This window comes from Salvelinus sp. IW2-2015, linkage group LG32, assembly GCF_002910315.2.
Source record: "Salvelinus sp. IW2-2015 linkage group LG32, ASM291031v2, whole genome shotgun sequence".
NCBI lineage: Eukaryota > Metazoa > Chordata > Actinopteri > Salmoniformes > Salmonidae > Salvelinus > Salvelinus sp. IW2-2015.
Window position 1 is genome coordinate 34,036,843 of NC_036871.1, and position 20,854 is coordinate 34,057,696.

Below are 20,854 nucleotides of genomic sequence, written 5' to 3' on the forward strand. Positions count from 1 at the left end.
ACAGACAACACACACATTCTTGATCTGAGAAGACTCCCTCTTTTGCATCGTACTGTACAACACTATTCACACACACACATCAATTAGAAAATCCCACCCCCTTTCTACTTTGTACCATAAGGAGCTAAACCGATAGGCTCACATTTCTAGTCCCAAACAGAAAGTTAGTAGTTCTAGGAGAGAAAATGTTTGTCTCTGCTGTTAGATCCTCAGAATCTGTCTGAGTGTGTCTCTGCTGTGAGATCCTCAGTATCTGGTCTTGAGTGTGTCTCTGCTGTTAGATCCTCAGTATCTGGTGTGAGGTGTATCTGCTCTAATCCTCAGTGTCTGTGTGAGTGTGTAATCTGCTGTTAGATCCTCAGTATCTGGTGTGAGTGTGTATATCTGCTGTTTAGATCCTCAGTATCTGGTGTGAGTGTGTTCTCTGCTGTTAGATCTCCTCAGTATTCTGGTGTGAGTGTGTATCTGCTGTTTAGATCCTCAGGTCTGGTCTGAGTGTGTATCTGCTGTATATCCTCAGTATCTGGTGTGAGTGTCTCTCTGCCTGTTAGATCCTCAGTATCTGGTGTGAGTGTGTATATCTGCTCTTAGATCCTCAGTACTCTAGGTGGTAGTGTGTCTCTGCTGTTAAGCCTCCAGTATCTGGTGTGAATGTGTCTCTGCTGTTAGATCCTCAGTATCTGGTGTGAGTGTGTATCTGCTTTAATCACTCAGTATCTGTGTTGTGAGTGTGTCTCTGCTGTTAGATCCTCAGTATCTGATGTGAGTGTGTATCTGCTGTTAGATCCTCAGTGTCTGGTCTGAGTGTGTATCTGCTGTTAGATCCTCAGTGTCTGGTGTGAGTGTGTCTCTGCTGTTAGATCCTCAGTATCTGGTCTGAGTGTGTCTGCTGTTAAATCCTCAGTATCTGGTGTGAGTGTGTCTCTGCTGTTAGATCCCTCAGTATCTGTCTGAGTGTGATCTGCTGTTAGATCCTCAGTGGTCTGGTGTGAGTGTTTCTTCTGCTTTAGACCTCAGTATCTGGTGTGAGTGTGTCTCTGCTGTTAGATTCCTCAGTATCTGATGCTTGACGATGTAGTCTCTCTGCTGTTAGATCCTCAGTATCTGGTGTAGTGGTCTCTTGCTTAGATCCTCAGTATCTGGTGTGAGTGGCCTGTACCTTGGCCATATTTTAGGCAAATCATTAATCATAGGGGAGCTACTGTAAGTCCACAAGCACAATCCTCAATGGACTTTAACAGTGTGTGTGTGTGTGTGTACAGTGGATTGCGAAATATTCACCCCCTTGGCATTTTTCCTATTTTGTTGTCTTACATCCTGGAATTAAAATGCATTTTGGTTGGTTTGTATCATTTGATTTACACAACCAAATAAGAAATAAGACCAAAAAACTGAAAACTTGAGCGTGCAAACTATTCTCCCCCCCAAATTCAATATCTTGTAGAGCCACCTTTTACAGTATTTACAGCTGCAAGTCTCTTGGGCTATGTCTCTATAAGCTTGGCACATCTAGCCACTGGGATTTTTGCCCATTCTTCATGACAAAACTGCTCCAGCTCCTTCAAGTTGGATGTGTTCCGCTGGTATACATCAATCTTTAAGTCATACCACAGATTCTCAATTGGATTGAGGTCTGGGCTTTGACAAGAACATCCAAGACATTTAAATGTTTCCCCTTAAAACACTCGAGTGTTGCTCTTGCGTATGCTTAGGGTCATTGTCCTGCTGGAAGGTGAACCTCTGTCCCAGTCTCAAATCTCTGGAAGACTGAAACAGGTTTCCCTCAGAATTTCCCTGTATTTAGCGCCATCCATCATTCCTTAAATTCTGACCAGTGTCCCAGTCGATGAAAAACATCCCCACAGCATTATGTTGCCACCAACATGCGTCACTGGGGATGATAGTCTCAGGGGGAGAAAAGGTGTTGGGTTTGGCCAGACATAGCGTTTTCCTTGATGGCCAAAAGCCTAAAAATTTTAGTCTCATCTTGCCAGAGTACCTTCTTCCATATGTTTGGGGAGTCTCCCACATGCCTTTTTGTGAACACCAAACGTGTTTGCTTTTATTTCTTTAAGCAATGGCTATTTTCTGTCCACTCTTTACGTAAAGCCTAGCTCTGTGGAGTGTACGGCTTAAAGTGGTCCTAAGGACAGATACTTCAGTCTCCGCTGTGGAGCTTTGCAGCTCCTTCAGGGTTATTTTTGGTATCTTTGTTGCCTCTCTGATTAGTTTTTAACAATCACTTTGGCACTAATTTCAGAACCTTGTGGTCATTTTTCAAAACTCTAGACAAAAACTCAAAACAGTCATCACTTGTAACACAGGCTGTCCAATGTTCAAAACATTGTATTTTACATTCATATCTTTAAAGAAACTTTGCACTTGCAGAATCATTGGTTCAAATAAGTCATCTATCATGAAATACCATAGGAACATTAATTTAGATCACCCACACACAAGATACCGATAGTTTCACTGTGTAGTTTTTCATACAATCATTAAATATTGTAATACAAAATATGTGATACATGTTTCATTTTGCTACTACACGTAAATACATCACTGTAAAAGGACTAGTAGAGAGAATACTACAGACCCAGTGGAATCATTGAACAAAATATGAKATTTATTGKTGAAATACAATAAAATCACAACATAGGTTTCTTTGAATCAAAGCAAAAATTATTAGCTACAAAAAAAGAAAAAACAGCTACAGTAAAGGTCAACTGCAGTGTTCCTCACCTGGTTTACTGTAAAAAGCAAAACAAAGGATTGATTACTGTACTTCTATATTTCCCTCAACCGTGTCTTGTGGATTTGGCCACAGGTTCTCATCCACATCACAATGGATGCTTTCATTAGCAAAACATCTTGGGAAGAATCTTRGGGCGAATCCAGGCCTGACACTGGTCTGCCGTGATGTCATTGCATGCGTCATCCATGGTCTGGAGAAGGGCGGCTTGTTCGTGAGGGCGAAAAAATCCTGAATCAGGTTAAGGAAAGGAGAGTATGGGGGTAAGTACAGGGTGGTACATTGTGGATGGGCCTGAAACCATGCTTGCACCATTTGAGCATGGTGGAACCTGACATTATCCCACACAATGACATAGGTCATGCCATCAGCTCTACAGACCTGACTTAGCTCATCAAGGAAGGTTACAATCGAACAGCGAATCATGTGGCTGCCTGCAACTCAATATATAGAGTATGTAGAGTAGAGAGCTTTAGATGTTGTTCGACCAAACATTAGAACGGGCAAGATGTGTAATCTAAGCAACTTTGACCGTGGTATGATTGTTGATGCCACACATGGTGATTCCAGCATCTCAGAAACAGCTGCCTTCCTGGGATTTTTAGGCACTACAGTCTCTAGAGTTTACAGAGAATGGTGCGATTAACAAAACACATTCAGTGAGCGGCAGTTCTGTGGTCAAAAACACCTTGCTAATGAGAGAGGTCAGAGGAGAATGTCCAGACTCATTCAAGCTAACAGAAAGGCTACAAATGCTCAAATAAAAGCTGTTTAAAACAGTGGTGTGCAGAAGGTAATCTCTTAACATACAACACCGTGAATAATTCAGGCTATAGTGGAGGAAAAAGGGGGTCCTTATAGGTGTACCTATAAAGTGGCCGGTGAGTGTACAGTATTGTCAAATCTGAAAACATGGTCTGGAAAAGTGGTACATGGGACCATAGAAACAGTGTCTGATAAAGAATGATGAAATATTACATCCATAGATAATGTAGTCCAATTGATTCATGTTCCACGGTAATTGGTGTCAATGGATCTCGTTATCCTGAAACGTTCATGATCTAAACATGGAATATTGTTTGTCAGTTTCCATAAAACTGCTGCATTAAGACTAATGCACAGTTACTATCATTTTGAGCCGTTGTATCAATTGATAGTTAGATCATTGTAATGAAATGAATAGACAGTCATTTCAGAATGTAATGTGTGAATTGCATTTTGAATGGTAATACTTTGATGTTAAGTTTGTGTCATTTTAACAGGTATTTTACTTCAATGAACCAAATGATCTTACTTTACGTTATAGGTATCCAGCAATTGAAAGTGTTGGCGAGTTTTGAAAAATGCATTTGATATTGGTTGTATTTGTTCTTAAGTTTGAAAAATGACATCAAGTTCTGAAAGTAGCCCAAAGGATTGTAAAAAACTTAATCCCTCCTTCCTGTCCGAGAGTTTAGCGGCGCCTCTCTTGGCAGTTTTTGTGGGCCATTATTCTTTTCATTTGTCGCCTGACGTTTGAGAGCTCCCTGGTCTTCATCGGCGCTTGCTGATGTGACCCTGCTTAGTGGTTGCCAGACTCTAGGGCCTTTCAAACAGGGTAATTATACTGAGATCATGACATTTAATTGCACACAAGTGCTTTATTTAACTAATTATGGACTCTGAAGGTAATTGTTGCACCAGATCTTATTGAGGGCTTTAGAGCCAAGGGTGAATACATATGCACGCACCACTTGTCAGTTTAATTTTTTTACCATTTTTAAGTCATTTTAATTATTCACTTCACCAATTGACTATTAGTGAATGTCCATGACATGAAATCCAAATAAAATTCACTTTAAATTTACAGGTTGTAAATGCAACAAATAGCAAAAATGCAAGGGGTAATACTTTTGCAACTGTATGAGTGTGTATGTGCCAGAGAGAGAACTTCTCTAGGCCCTTTCTCTCCTTCCTCTGTCTTCCCTTTAGATCTTGGTCAATAACTTGTGGGTTGGTGTGTGTGTGTGTGTGTGTGTGTGTGTGTGTGTGTTGTGTGTGTGTGTGTGTGTGTGTGTGTGTGTGTGTGTGTGTGTGGTTGTTGTGTGTGTGTGTAGTGTGCGTGCGTGTGTCTCGGGCGTGCGTAGTGCTCCTTCAGCTTTGGCTTAGTGCGGACCGCATGGAAAAGCGGCTTTTCTCCTGGGACGTTTTTCTTCCGGAGTGTTCTGGTTCTGGAACAGGGACACAAAGGACCTCAAAGCTGACAGACAGATAGATAGACAGACAGAGACAGACAGGGGGCCTCGTGCCAGGCCTGGCGTCCTTACAGCTGCCTGATCAAAACCGCCTTGCCGTACCACTGAGGCTGTGTAGACTAAAACCACTCTACTCTGCACTGACGTGTGTGCGAGTTTGTGTGTGTGTGGGCTTTTTATTTGCCAGAGAAGATTGGGCCACGGTCCCTTCTGTGCTCCCGTCTTCTCTGACGGAAAAAGACACACTTGTACACACAGGCAGTGCTAAGGTCCATATGGGACTGTGCAAGTGGACTTAGCTCCCCTATGATTCATTATTTTCCTAAATATGGCCAAAATTCAGCTGGATAAGCCAGAGAGACTAAATGAATGAACATTAGTGATTTAATAAGAGAGAGAAGAAGAGACTAAATTAATGAACATTAGTGATTTAATAAGAGAGAGTAGAAGAGACTAAATTAATGAACATTYGTGATTTAATAAGAGAGAGTAGAAGAGACTAAATGAATGAACATTGGTGATTTAATAAAAGAGAGTAGAAGGGACATGTAAACAATGAGTGGTCTCTTTAGGCCTTTTCTCAACATTTTAGTTCCGACACAGGTCCGTTCTCCTCTCATATCTCTATTTTTCTCCCCTCTCTCACTTCTTCAGTTTTTCCCCCCCTGCTCTCTCCTGTTAATGTTGTTCTGCTAGGTAATGTGTATTTTTAGGTGAGGTTAGTTATGTTGCAGTCTCTTGGTGTGTTTGAGTGAATGAATGGATACTTCTTGGTCACATTTGATGTGAATGTGCCTTCTTTTTGTTTGCATTGAGAGGCATTGGTAGCTCAGTTCCTACTATTCCCTGAGCTGCAGCTCACTCGGTGATTGTCTGTGTGTGTGTGTGTGTGTGTGTGTGTGTGTGTGTGTGTGTGTGTGTGTGTGTGGTGATGTGTTGTTGTGTGGGTGTGTTGTGTGTGTGTGTGTGTGTGTGTGTGTGTGTGGTGTGTGTGTGTGTGTGTGTGTGTGTGTGTGTGTGTGTGTGTGTTGTGTGTGAGGAAAGGTAATTTAACGGCAGTGCCGAGGCGAACGACTCGTTGCTTGATTAAATCCATGACCTTCAGCACTGACACACGCAATCAACACACACTCAACACACACACACGCTCGTCACATGCAATCAGAACCCAAAGGAATCCATCATGGCATTGATCCATCTGCAGACACACACAAAGCATCTATGGAATTGCGTTTCCAACACCCTCAATCTCCAGACTGTGGATAGGACATGTTCTCTTCAGAGAAGAATAATCACCCCATTCGGAAAGTATTCAGACCCCTTGACTTTTTCCACATTTTGTTACATTACAGCCTTATTCTAAAATGGATTAAATCGTTTTTTTGCACTCATCAATCTACATACAATACCACGTAATGACAAAGCAAAAACAGGTTTTTAGACATTTTTGCAAATTTATAAAAATAAATATAACTGAAATATTAAACACCTTTGACAGCGATTTCAGCCTCAAGTCTTCTTGGGTATGATGCTACGAGCTTGGCACACCTGTTTTTGGGGAGTTTCTCCTGTTCGTCGCTGACATTTTCAGGTCTCTCCAGAGATGTTTGATTGAGTTCAAGTCCATGCTCTGGCTGGGCCACTCAAGGACATTCAGAGACTTATCCCGAAGCCACTCCTGCGTTGTCTTGGCTATGTGCTTAGGGTCATTGTCCTGTTGGGAGGTGAGCTTTCGCCCCAGTCTGAAGTCCTGAGTTCTCTGGAGCAGGTTTTCATCAAGGACCTCTATACTTTGCTTAGTTCATCTTTCCCTCAATCCTGACTAGTCTCCCAGTCCCTGCCGCTGAAAAATATCCCCACAGCATGATGCTGCCACAACCATGCTTCACTGTAGGGGTGGTGCCAGGTGTCCTCCAGATGTGACGCTTGGCATTCAGGCCAAGGAGTTCAAACTTGGTTTCATCAGACCAGAGAATCTTGTTTCTCATGGTCTGAGAGTCCTTTAGGTGCCTTTTGGCAAACTCCAAACTGGCTGTCATGTGCCTTTTCCTTAGGAGGGGCTTCCGTCTGGCCACTCTACCATAAAGGCCTGATTCGTGGAGTTCTGCAGAGATGGTTGTCCTTCGGGAAGGGGAACCTTCCCGAAGGAACTCTGGAGCTCTGTCAGAGTGACCATCTGATTGTGCCTTGACACAATCCTGTCTTGGAGCTCTACAGATAATTATTTCAACCTCATGGCTTTGTTTTTGCTCTGACATGCACTGTCAGAGCACCTAGGACCTTATAAAAACAGATGTGTACCTTTCCAAATCATGTCCAATCAATTGCATTTACCACAGGTGGATTACAATCAAGTTGTAGAAATATCTCAAGGATGATCAATGGAAACAGGATGCACCGGAGCTCAATTTCGAGTCTCATAGAAAAGGGTCTGAATACTTATGTAAAAAAGGTATTTCAGTTTTTATTTTTAATACATTTGCAAACATTTCTAAAAGCCTGTTTTCGCTTAGTCATTATGGGTATTGTGTGTAGATTGATGAGAAAAACATGTATTTAATCCATTGTAGAATAAGGCTGTAACGTAACAAAATGTGGAAAAAGTCAAGGGGTCTGAATACTTTCCGAATGCACTGTATGTACCATTTAGCAGACAATTTTATCCAAAGTGTTACAGCATCTTCAGTAGCGTTACAGCACCTTCAGTAGTGTTACAGCACCTTCAGTAGTGTTACAGCATCTTCAGTAGCGTTACAGCACCTTCAGTAGGTATACAGCACCTTCTAGTAGAGTTACAGCACCTTCAGTAGTGTATTCACCAACCTCAGTAGTGTTTCAATCACCGTCAGTAGTGTTACACATGCACCTTCAGTAGTGTTACAGCACCTTCAGTAGTGTGACTGCACCTTCAGTGTTTACAGCACCTTCTCAGTCAGCGGTACAGCACCGTCAGTAGTGTTACAGCACCTTCAGTAGTGTTACAGCACCTTCAGTAGTGTTACAGCACCTTCAGTAATGTTACATTTGTAACCCTTTTTTACACACTTCAGGTTGTAGACCCCATAGAAAAATAGAAATATAGAAATCAATGGATCTTTGTCTTATTTGTAACCTTGTGTTTTCCAGTTTTCTCCTCTGTCTTACCTTGTAGACCATGTGAGTGGCAGATTTCTAAACCTGTGTTTTCTTGTTTTCCTCTCTCCAGCGTGCAGACCAGGCTCCTACAAGGCCTCGGCCACCGACGCCTACTGCACAAAATGCCCGCCACATAGCTCCTCCCACCTGGAGAGAGCCTCCGAGTGTGTGTGTGAGAAAGGCTTCCACCGCACAGAGACGGACCCACGCTCCATGGCTTGCACACGTGAGTAACACACACACACACGCACAAACGCAAGAACACACATGCACACTCATCTTGACACACTTGTAGACAAGCATTTCCACAAAACATCAGTTGAGTCCATTGTCATTTCATCTTCTTTGACATAGTGCCTTTTGTCAAAGTATTCATTCACAGAGAGCTCTTTATATACATATCTGACTCACCACCTGAATTCAGTATTATGTAGCAAAATGTAAAATTGTGTTTTTTACATTGGATAAAAGTAGAGACTCAGAGCTACAAAATMGTATATTATACACTGCATAGCGTCGGCCAATTACATTGATGAATACGCTGATTCGGTGAGCGAGTTTATTAGCAAGTGCATCCGTGATGTTGTACCCACAGCGTCTATTAAAACCTTCCCCAACCAGAAACCGTGGATTGATGGCAGCATTTGCACAAAACTGAAAGCGTAAACCACTGCTTTTAATCAGGGCAAGGTGACCGGAAACATGACCGAATACAAACAGTGTAGCTATTCCCTCCGCAAGGCAATCAAASAAACTAAGCGTCAGTATAGAGACAAAGTAGAGTCGCAATTCAACGGCTCAGACACGAGAGGTATGTGGCAGGGTGAATCACGGACTACAAAAATAAAACCAGCTCCGTCGCGGACCACGATGTCTTGCTTCCAGACAAACTAAACAACTTCTTTGCTCGCTTTGAGGACAATACAATGCCACCGACACGGCCCGCTAGCAAAACCTGCGGGCTCTCCTTCACTGCAGCCAACGTGAGTAAAATATTTAAACGTGTTAACCCTCGCAAGGCTGCCGGCCCAGACGGCATCCCTTGCCGTGTTCTCAGAGCATGCGCAGACCAGCTGGCTGGTGGTGTGTTTACGGACATATTAATCAATCCTTATCCCAGTCTGCTGTTCCCACATGCTTCAAGAGGGCCACCATGGTTCCTGTTCCCAAGAAAGCTCACTTCCGTCATCATGAAGTGCTTTGAGAGACTAGTCAAGGACCATATCACCTCCACCCTATCTGACACCCTAGACCCACTCCAATTTGCTTACCGCCCCAATCGGTCCACAGACGACCCAATCACAATCACACTGCACACTGCCCTAACCCATCTGGACAAGAGGAAAACCTATGTAAGAATGCTGTTCATCGACTACAGCTCAGCATTTAACACCATAGTACCCTCCAAACTCGTCATTAAGCTCGAGACCCTGGGTCTCGACCTCGCCCTGTGCAACTGGGTCCTGGACTTCCTGACGGGCCGCCCCAAGGTGGTGAGGGTAGGAAACAACATCTCCACCCCGCTGATCCTCAACACTGGGGCCCTCAGAGTGTGGTGTCAGGAAAATTACCTGACACTCAATGTCAACAAAACAAAGGAGATGATCATGGACTTCAGGAAARAGCAGAGGGGGCGGCCCCATATCTATATCGACGGGACAGTAGTGGAGAAGGTGGAAAGTTTTAAGTTCCTCGGTGTACACATCACGGACAAACTGAAATGGTCCACCCACACCGACAGAGTGGTGAAGAAGGTGCAGCAACGCCTCTTCAACCACAGGAGGCTGAAAAAGTTTGGCTTGTCACCAAAAACACTCACAAACTTTTGCAGATGCACAATCGAGAGCATCCTTTCCGGCTGTATCACCACCTGGTACGGCAACTGCTCCGCCCACAACCGTAAGGCTCTCCAGAGGGTAGTGAGGTCTGCACAACGCATCACCGGGGGCAAACTATCTGCCCTCTAGGACACCTACACCACCCGATGTCACAGGAAGGCCAAAAAGATCATCAGGGACAACAACCACCCGAGCCACTGCCTGTGATGTCAGTACAGGTGCATCAAAGCTGGGACCGAGAGACTGAAAAACAGCTTCTATCTCAAGGCCATCAGACTGTTACACAGCCATCACTAACATTGAGTGGCTGCTGCCAACATACTGACACAAATCTCTAGCCACTTTAATAATAAAAAACTGGATGTAATAAATGTATCACTAGCCASTTTAAACAATGCCACTTTATACAATTATTACATACCCTACATTACTCATCTCATATCTATATACTGTACTCTATACCATCTACTGCATCTTGCCTATGCCGTTCGGCCATCGRTCATCCATATATTTTTATGTACATATTCTTATTCATTCCTTTACACTTGTGTGTATAAGGTAGTTGTTGTGAAATTGTTAGATTACTTGTTAGATATGACTGCATGGTCGGAACTAGAAGCACAAGCATTTCGCTACACTCGCATTAACATCTGCTAACCATGTGTATGTGACAAATACAATGTGATTTGATTTGATTTGATTTGATGGGAAAGTAATTCTGCTTTGAAAGTTAATCACTTGTAAACTCACTTTTGAAAAAATCACCTTTGAATCACGCTCTGGCTGATGATTTGTTTGCCTCTGGATATCATGAAAACAGCCTAACCAGCTCTGCTGGCAACAATTACATTACACTTTTACATTACGCTTGCAGACGTTTACTGACACCAGCCATGTTCAACGGGTGTTGTACACATGTCACATAACATTAGCTAACGAGCTAGCCAGTGAACGTTAGCTAGTTAAACAACCATGAACAAAGTGCCAACAATGACACAGTGCTGGGAGCTAACCAACCAGGTTCAATGTTACCTAGCTAACATTAGGCTATAACTAGAAAAGTAAAGGGCTCTGGGAGACACATAATAAAGTCAGGTAGGGAGACAGCCAGCTAACGTTAGCTAGCTAGCTAGCAGTACACTTTAGCTTGAAATGAAACCACTTTCTGTCAAAATTAGAAACATGTAATATCTGAAAATGTAGCTAGCTGGACTATCTTACCTGTATGCATTATCATGCATTATGGACGTGTCTCCCTGTCAGGAATGACATACCACGGTTGCTCTTAGTTTGAAGATGTAATCCGGAGACAGGTGTTTTCTCCATCTCTTTAGCTATCAAACTCTAATTCCACTGATTTCAAAACTCGATCCTCCAGAAAGTGGAGAGCAACACTTACAGTGGGGCAAAAAAGTATTTAGTCAGCCACCAATTGTGCAAGTTCTCCCACTTAAAAAGATGAGAGAGCATGTAATTTTCATCATAGGTACACTTCAACTATGACAGACAAAATGAAGAAAAAAAATCCAGAAAATCACATTGTAGATTTTTAATGAATTTATTTGCAAATTATGGTGGAAAATAAGTATTTGGTCAATAACAAAAGTTTATCTCAATACTTTGTTATATACCCTTTGTTGGCAATGACAGAGGTCAAACGTTTTCTGTAAGTCTTCACAAGGTTTTCACACAATGTTTCTGGTATTTTGGCCAATTCCTTCATGCAGATCTCCTCTAGAGCAGTGATGTTTTGGGGCTGTTGCTGGGCAACACGGACTTTCAACTCCCTCCAAAGATTTTCTATGGGGTTGAGATCTGGAGACTGGCTAGGCTACTCCAGGACCTTGAAATGCTTCTTACGAAGCCACTCCTTCGTTTCCCGGGCGTGTGTTTGGATCATTGTCATGCTGAAAGACCCAGCCACGTTTCATCTTCAATGCCCTTGCTGATGGAAGGAGGTTTTCACTCAAAATCTCACGATACATGGCCCCATTCATTCTTTCCTTTACACGGATCAGTCTCCTGGTCCCTTTGCAGAAAAACAGCCCCAAAGCATGATGTTTCCTCCCATGCTTCACAGTAGGTATGTGTTCTTTGGATGCAACTCAGCATTCTTTGTCTCCAAACACGACGAGTTGAGTTTTTACAAAAAAGTTCTGTTTTGGTTTCATCTGACCATATGACATTCTCCCAATCTTCTTCTGGATCATCCACATGCTCTCTAGCAAACTTCAGACGGGCCTGGACATGTACTGGCTTAAGCAGGGGGACACGTCTGGCACTGCAGGATTTGAGTCCCTGGCGGCGTAGTGTGTTACTGATGGTAGGCTTTGTTACTTTGGTCCCAGCTCTCTGCAGGTCATTCACTAGGTCTGTGTGCTGGGATTTTTGCTCCACGTTTTTGTGATCATTTTGACCCCACGGGGTGAGATCTTGTGGCGCCCAGACCGAGGGAGATTATCAGTGGTCTTGTATGTCTTCCACTTCCTAATAATTGCTCCCACAGTTGATTTCTTCAAACCAAGCTGCTTACCTATTGCAGATTCAGTCTTCCCAGCCTGGTGCAGGTCTACAATTTTGTTTTCTGGTGTCCTTTGACAGCTCTTTGTCTTGGCCATAGTGGAGTTTGGAGTGTGACAGGTGTCTTTTTAACTGATAACAAGTTCAAACAGGTGCCATTAATACAGGTAACGAGTGGAGGACAGAGGAGCCTCTTAACCTCTAACGAGCCTCTACCCGGGTCCGGGAGCACCCCCATCCCCCCAACACTGATTAGCATAGCTAGCATAGCTTCACAAGTAATAGTAGCATCTAAATATCATTAAATCACAAGTCCAAGACACCAGATGAAAGATACAGATCTTGTGAATAAAGCCACCATTTCAGATTTTTTTAAATGTTTTACAGGGAAGACAAAATATGTAAATCTATTAGCTAAACACGTTAGCAAAATACACCACTATTCTAACTCCATCAGTTCTTACTCCTTCAGGTGCTATCACCAATTCTGCTCAACTAAGATATTGATATCCACTAACCAAGAAAAACCTCTTCAGATGACAGTGCTGATAACATATTCATGGTATAGGATAGTTTTTGTTAGAAAAAGTGCATATTTCAGGTAGAAATCACAGTTTACAATTGCACCGACCATTCGCAAATCGACTAGAATTACTAGATAGAGCAACGTGTATGACCAATTTACTCATCATAAAACATTTCATAAAAATAGACAAAGCATAGCAATGGAAAGACCCAGTTCTTGTGATTTCAGACCATATTTCAGATTTTCTAAGCGTTTTTCAGCGAAAACACAATAAATCGATAAGTTAGCATACCACATGTGCAAACGTTACCAGAGCATCGATTCCAGCCAAAGAGCGCTATAACGTAATCACGCCAAAATATATTAATTTTTCACTAACCTTCTCAGAATTCTTCCGATGACACTCCTGTAACATTCATTTTACATATACATATACAGTTTGTTCGAAAGGTGCATATTTAGCCATACAAAACCGTGGTTACACATAAAATACTAGGAAATCAAGCCTCAATATGTCTGACGTCATCTATCAGAGTGATCTAGTTTAATTGAAAGCTAATCATATACTTGACTAAAAAATACAGGGTTGACAGCAATCGAAAGACAAATTAGTTCTTAATGCAACCGCTGATTTACATTTTTAAAATTTATCCTTACTTTTCAATACGGGTTGCCAGTGAGCTATTACCAAACAAGAATGCGAAATATCTGCGTTATAAAATATTTCTGACAGAAACCGATTTATCATATTTAAATATTGCTTACTTGTGAGCTGTTCTTCATCAGATCTTGGCAATGTTATCCTGTCTATGTTTATAAACGTCTTTTGGTCGATAGATGTCCTCTGTCCTTCGAAATGTCCACCACCAGACCGACACCCCAAAACGTGTCCCAACTTTCAGAGTGCACAACAAAGAAATTCCTCAAAATCGCACTAAACGGATATAAATTGCTATAAAACGGTTCAAATTAACTACATTATGATGTTTTTAACAACTATAACGACTGAAAACATGACCGGAGAAATATTGCTGGTTAGACAACGATTTGGAACGAGGCAAGTCCGATGGCCTTCACGCTTCAGGCGCACGACGAGAAAGGACGGTCTCTATACAATTTGGTCTTTTATAATGGCTGTGAATGTCCCATCGATTCCATTGAAAACGTTATGACGTACAGACACCCAGAGGAAGACGTAGGCAGTGTCGGTTTCTTCATAGCATTCACTGTCGCCTTAAAAACTGACTCCAGATCAGAGGTAAAAATTTCTGAAATCTGAACCCTGTCATGAAAAGTGCTGTAGAAATTGTTCTGTACCACTCAGAGACAAAATTCCAACTTCTATAGAAACTAGAAGGTGTTTTCTATCCAATAATAACAATAATAGCATATTGTACGATCAAGAATTTAGCACGAGGCAGTTTAATTTGGAGACACAAATATGCTAATGCGGAACAGCACCCTATAGTTCCAAGAAGTTAAAGAAGAAGTTACAGGTCTGTGAGAGCCAGAAATCTTGCTTGTTTGTAGGTGACCAAATACTTATTTCCACCATAATTTGCAAATAAATTCATAAAAAATCCTAAAATGTGATTTTCTGGATTTCTTTTTCTCATTTTGTCAGTCATAGTTGAAGTGTACCTATGATGAAAATTACAGGCCTCTCTCATCTTTTTAAGTGGGAGAACTTGCACAATTGGTGGCTGACTAAATACTTTTTTGCCCCACTGTATGCAGCTCCACTACACATTTAAAAGCTGTGTTCAACAGGATTACCAACACAGACTGACCAGCTCAAATAGACAGAAGCCTTCTATATGGCAGACCAATCCGAATTCCGCTCTCTGCATTTCCAGCCCATTCACTGTCTCAGCCAATCATGGCCAGCGGGAAGGTTGCTTCCTATTATTGTGGCTTAACCAAGAAGGCTGGTAATTTAACCATTTTATTTGCATTTACAGATGGCATACAAGTTTGTTATTAAGGCACATGAAAGTTCACGTTCAAAATATTTTTTACCTTCAAACGGCTCTCCTGTGAAGTTGTGACTTGCGACATACGCCTAGCTTCCTGAATCAGGTCACATATATCACTGCTCTCCTTGACATCACTTTAGTTTGTCTGTCTGATCCTATAGACCTTTTTCCAGTACACGACACACTGACGTCAAGAACAGATGCGCTAGAATCTTGGCCGCAGTAAAAAAAAAACATCGCCATCTGCCCCCATTCAAAATAGTCTAGATTTACATTTTTATTACTTTTAAGCAAAATAACTTTTTGAGTTTGAGTTTATTTTTATTTTTACATTTATCAACGTTTCAGTAAAAGTGCCGGTTTCAGCCAGCCGGCTAATTTTCAACCGCAGTCCCTGGGCAGGTTATTAAAAAGAATTACAATAAAAATACAGGCAATCATTGAGCTGTAACAGTGATGATGGCTTTTGGGCTTCCTATCAAGCACTTTGAGAGCCTGTTTGTTGTTGTCACGATCGTCTTTCTGTGGAAGAGAGGACCAAGGCGCAACGTGATACGAATACATAATCTTTTAATATAACGAAGACGAAACAAACACTTTTACAAATATACAAAAAAAACAACAACASACGACCGTGAAGCTACAAACCTACGTGCAACATAGACAATTACCCACAACCTGCCTAATGCCTATGGCTGCCTTAAATATGGCTCCCAATCAGAGACAACGATAGACAGCTGTCTCTGATTGAGAACCACTCAGGAAACCATAGACATACCTAAACACCTACACTGAACACAACCCCATCAACTCTACCAAAACCCCCTAGACAATACAAACACCCTTGACTAGACAAAAACACACAAACATCCCCCATGTCACACCCTGACCTAACTAAAATAATAAAGAAAACAAAGATAACTAAGGCCAGGGCGTGACAGTTGTACAGCAAGCTTGGGCCCAACTAGTCAAGCAGTATGTTAAGTGGAGGAGTATCATAGATTTGAAGTACAGTTTTGRTACCTCTATAGTCAAACAATTTTGTATAAATTGGAAATTAGCTAGGTTGAATTTGCTTATTAGAATTACCTTTTTCACCTGCTTTTTAAAAGAGAGGTTAGAATCAAGTATGATGCCAAGGTACTTAAAATCAGATACCACCTGGAGCTTCTCCCCTGACACATAGACATCTGGCTCAGTAGCATCAGTTGCTCTCTTTGTGAAGAATATGCAGACAGTTCTTTTTCACATTGAGGTGCAAACATGAGTCACTGAGCCACTTTGTAACCTGGACCAGTGAGTTCTTGTGCAGCTTGTTGTTTGCTCTTTGCATGCACATATATCACTGTATCATCTGCATACATTTGAACTTCAGACCCAGTACAGACAGAAGGCAGATCATTAATGTACAGGCTGAACAGGAGGGGCCCCAGTATTGACCCTTGGGGCACGCCCGCATCATAGCTTTGAGTGCTTCCATATGCTTCTCATATGCTTACAATMATGTTTTGATTCTTGCTTGAACAGTCGCTAAGATTATATTTGGTTGTAATGATTGCAAAATAACTATTTTGGATGCAGCAGTTCTTAGCTGAATGCGAACACTCATTGATATAGGCTGTATCAAAAGCCATCAAAGAGCCTTTTTACTGGTTGAAGTTTAACTGTTTTTTTTATATAATGCAGCTGATTTTCAATGATGACACAAACATTATATTAAGCAGGACAGTCATACGAGCCTTAAAATCTAATTATAATCCAAAAGTAGTGTGAAATGCACTCATAAGCAACATGCAAATAGAGACTTTTTTTGCTGGCGTTCTGTATGAACTCCCCCTTGTTCTGCCACCAACTTTTGTGCATCGCCCTTGTACGTCAATTTTATTTTTACTTTAATTAACCTTTATTTAACTAGGCAAGTCAGTTAAGAACAAATTCCTATTTACAATGATGGCCTACCCCGGCCAAACCCTAACCCGGACGACGCTGGGCCAATTGTGCGCCGCCCTATGGGACTCCCAATCATGGCCGGTTGTGATACAGCCTGACTCTATCAGATGACACTGATACCATGATTCAGTGATACTCTCTGATACTTAGTGATGCTCCTGTAGAGAGTCTGTTTCTATATCTGTCTGTCTGAGTCTACCGGAGATACTGGGCATCGATGGGCACCAACCACAAACCACATCCTGAGGTTGGTTCCTCTCCTCCTTGAGCGTCCCTACATCACAAAACCCCTGCAACCTCCTTCCATCCTCTTCCTGTTCCTACCTCTCGATGTGCACCCTTTACACATGCTGTGACGAGCTCCATCACGCCGTCCTCACCTCCTGCTACCTCCTACTCCATCAGATCCTCTGACTCTCTGTCCTACTCCTCCTCCTCTCGTATCACCGCCTCACCTATCACCCCTCACACCCTTCACCTTCCATCTTCCCATATCTTCCTCTCTTCATCACCCCTCACCGCCTCTTCCAATCCTCTCTCCTCTCATCACCCTCACATTCTCTCCCATCCTCTCCTCCTTCCACGCCCCTCTCTCTTCTCCCACCTTCCTCTCCTCTCTCCTCCTCTCATCACCCCTCACTCTTCTCCCCTCTCCCTCCTCCTCATCACCCCTCACCTCTCTCCATCCTCTCCTCCTCTCATCCCCCTTACTGACACTCCACGTCCCCTCAACTGTTCACACACACACACACACATACACACACACAGCACACAACACACACACACACACACACAACACACACACACACACACACACACACACACCACACACACACACACACACACCACACACACACACACACACACACACACACACACCACACAGCCATGCACAACACGCACATGCACCACACACACACTCATTCCATGTATGTGGTAGCCAAGAGACCAAAGTAAACAAGTAGTATTGAGAGTCTTCAGCAGAGCCGATAAGCCTGATGCATAGTCATGACCCTGGTGGAAGGGTTTGGGCCACAGTGGAGAGTGTGTGCGTGTGTGTGTGTTAGACAGTAGTCCATGAACATTACTGAGGCATTCCTGCTTCAACACTGAGGCTGTAATGGTTGGTATTATATGCGAGCCTATGCATATATTATGTGATGTGGCAGGTGATGCTATCCTCCGTCTGCTGTGGTGACATAACTATCTCACTGCCTCTGGGTGTAGGACTCAGGTCAGAGAAACTCCATTCCGGCTCTCAATGGGTTGAAGCTGTAATTGCTGTGTGGCCGGTCAGGTCAGTGACCATCACCAGAGCCACAGAGACGAAACTGCCTCGGCACAAAAATGTACGCCGGTTACCGCAGGGCGTGCACTTCCTGCCGTCGCCGGAGCCACTCCTGCAGTGGAGGCTGTAGGTGATGTCACCTCGGCCTCCCATGTCAAGAGGAATCTCATTCTAGGTTGACAACGTTCTCGTTGACAGTGGAGATGGGTTCTCTGGAGCCGAACAGGGACCTGAGGAGGAGAAGTGGCAGGATGGTGAGTGTGTATTGTGCTATGGTGTGTATGTGTGTGTATGCGTGTGCAGATGTGTGTGCATGCCGCATATGCATATGGGCTCGTGTGTTGCTGAGATTGTATGAATGCAGGCTCTGAGCTTGATGACATCTCATCAACAGCAGGAGGAGTAGTGGGTCCCCCGGTGGCCTGTAAAGCTGCCTTCCGATCAGGACCGTATTGGCCTCTGTGAAAAGTGGCGGAGCGAATGGTAGCAGGGCAGGAAATAGAGGCTGCCTATCTGATGACAGCAGATGATGTTGGCAGGCAGCCTATATGCCCCTTTCTCTGTCGCTTCCTCTCCCTTCCCCTCACATCTCTCCTCTCCCTTCCTCCCTCCTTCCTTCCCCCCTCTCCCCTATATTCCTCTCCCTTCCCCCTCACATCCTCTCCTTCTCTCCACTATCTCCTCTCCCTTCCCCCTCTCATCCTCTCCTATCTCTCGCTCTCTCTTCTCTCTCTCTCTCTCTCTCTCTCTCTCTCTTCTCTCCTCTTCTTCTTCTCTCTCTCGCTCTTACTCCTCCCTGCTCTCCTCTCTCTCTCTTCTCTGTCTCTCTCTCCTCTCTCCTCTCTAATCCCTTCCCCTCTTCACATCCTCTCTCCTCTCTCCCTATCCCTCTCCCTACCCGTCCCCTCTCCCCTATCTTCCTCTCCCTTCCCTCACATCCTTCCTCCCCTATCCTCCTCTCCCTTTCCCCTCCCCCCTCCCTCCCCTCATATTCCTCTTCCTCTCCTCTCTCCCTTCCCCCCTCAGCAATCTTCCTCTTCCTTTATCTCCCCGCGCCCTCCCCTACATCCCTCTCTCTCCCCATCACTCCTCGCCCTGCCCCCTCAACACCTCTCCCCCCTAGCCTCCTCGTCCCGTCCCCCTATCCCTATCTTTCCTCACCTTGCCCCCTACAGTCCGCGCCCCCATCCCCGCCCCGTCCCCTCCCCCCCTTGCCCCCTGGCATATCCTCCCTCCGCGCCCTCTCTTCGCTCCCGTCCCGTCGGGACACACGGCTATCCTGCCCCCTATTCTCGACCTCTCGCCTTTCTATTTCGGTTGGCGTTAGTGCTGCGGAGCTCAGGCGCTGCTCCGTTAGGAGAAGTGTAGAACACGCCTCATAAGCACCTCTACTAAGAGTATCCACCGCGGCGTCACCGCAGGAGAGCTACACCGCGCCTGCGTCAGACATCCTGACCGTGAGATCGGAGCGTCAAGCCGCGGGCACCAACCCAAAACGAAGGTGACCGCAGCGCACGAAAAGCAAGCGATCACCGGACGAGCCGGTGAAGAAGGGATAGGGCATCAACAGAGACAAAGTCAAGTTAGGGGAGAACAGAGAGCAGAGAGGTTGAGAGAGTGATGAAGACAAGAACGACAGGTACGAAAAGGAAAAAAAACAAGGCGCCAGGCCCGGAAACAAGAGAAAAATCATAAGCAAAAACAGCGCGAAAGCGGCTCAAGCGGCCTGCGGGCCGAGCGGGGGCGGGGGCCAGGGCCCGGCGCTCGTGGACGCGCGCGGGCTGTCTGCGGGACCCACGCCGGGCGTGCGGACCGCTCGGGAGAGGCGCTCGGGGCCGGCTGCGGCAGCGGCTTCGGGGCGGGCGGGCTGGTAGCCGGCGGGCCGGGCGCGGCTGCGCTCGGGCTCGCGCGCGGCGCGGCTGTGCGGTGGGCCGGCGCGCGGACGATCCCGGGCAGCGAGCGGCGCGCTGTGCGGGGGGCGCCCGGTGTCGGCGGGCGCCGCGGCGCACGGGCGGCTGCGAGCCGGGCGGGGGCGGAGCAGGCGGCGGGCTCGGGCGGGGCGAAGCCTGCGGCCTGCGGTTGTGAGGGGCCGGGCGGAGATGCGCGGCCGCTCGGGGCAGCGGGGCCTTGCTGAGTGAGTCTACGGCGACCGCTCTTTCTCTGTCATAGCAGCAGAAACAAGCGGACTTCGCACACAGAAAAAAAAACCAAAGAAAAGAGAGGAACAGGAGAAGAGAGAAAACCAAAGATGACAAGAAAGAGAGGTGAGAGACAAGAAAGAAAAAAGTGAGAGATGATAACCAAGGAGGAAACAAAAGAAAAAGAGAGAGTTTACATCGGAAAGAAGTAGAAAAGAAAGAACCACGGTGGAAGGCAAAAGGAGGGACCAGGGAAAGAAAAGAGAATACAAGAAGAGGATGTGAAGAGAGCAGAAAGGAAAGATAGAGATAGAGAGAGAAGAGAAAAGAGAGAGAGAAGGGAGAAGGAGAGGAGAGAGAGAGAGAGAGACGGTAGAGAGGAAAAAACAGACGAAGAGAGAGAGAGAGAGAGGAGAGAGAAGAGGATGAGGAGAGAGTAGAGAGAGAGAGCGAACATATGAATGGAAGGAGATAGGGGGAAGGGAGAGGAAGATAGG

General features: G+C 44.6%; 1 protein-coding gene across 1 annotated transcript in view; it reads left to right on the forward strand.

Moving 5' to 3' along the window:
* The window catches only part of LOC111956432 (ephrin type-A receptor 3-like), a 150,729-nt gene that overhangs the window by 121,452 nt on the left and 8,423 nt on the right, over window positions 1–20,854 (forward strand). The window contains 1 exon segment of the mRNA XM_070436642.1: window positions 8,192–8,347. Coding sequence (XP_070292743.1) covers window positions 8,192–8,347 — 156 coding nt within the window.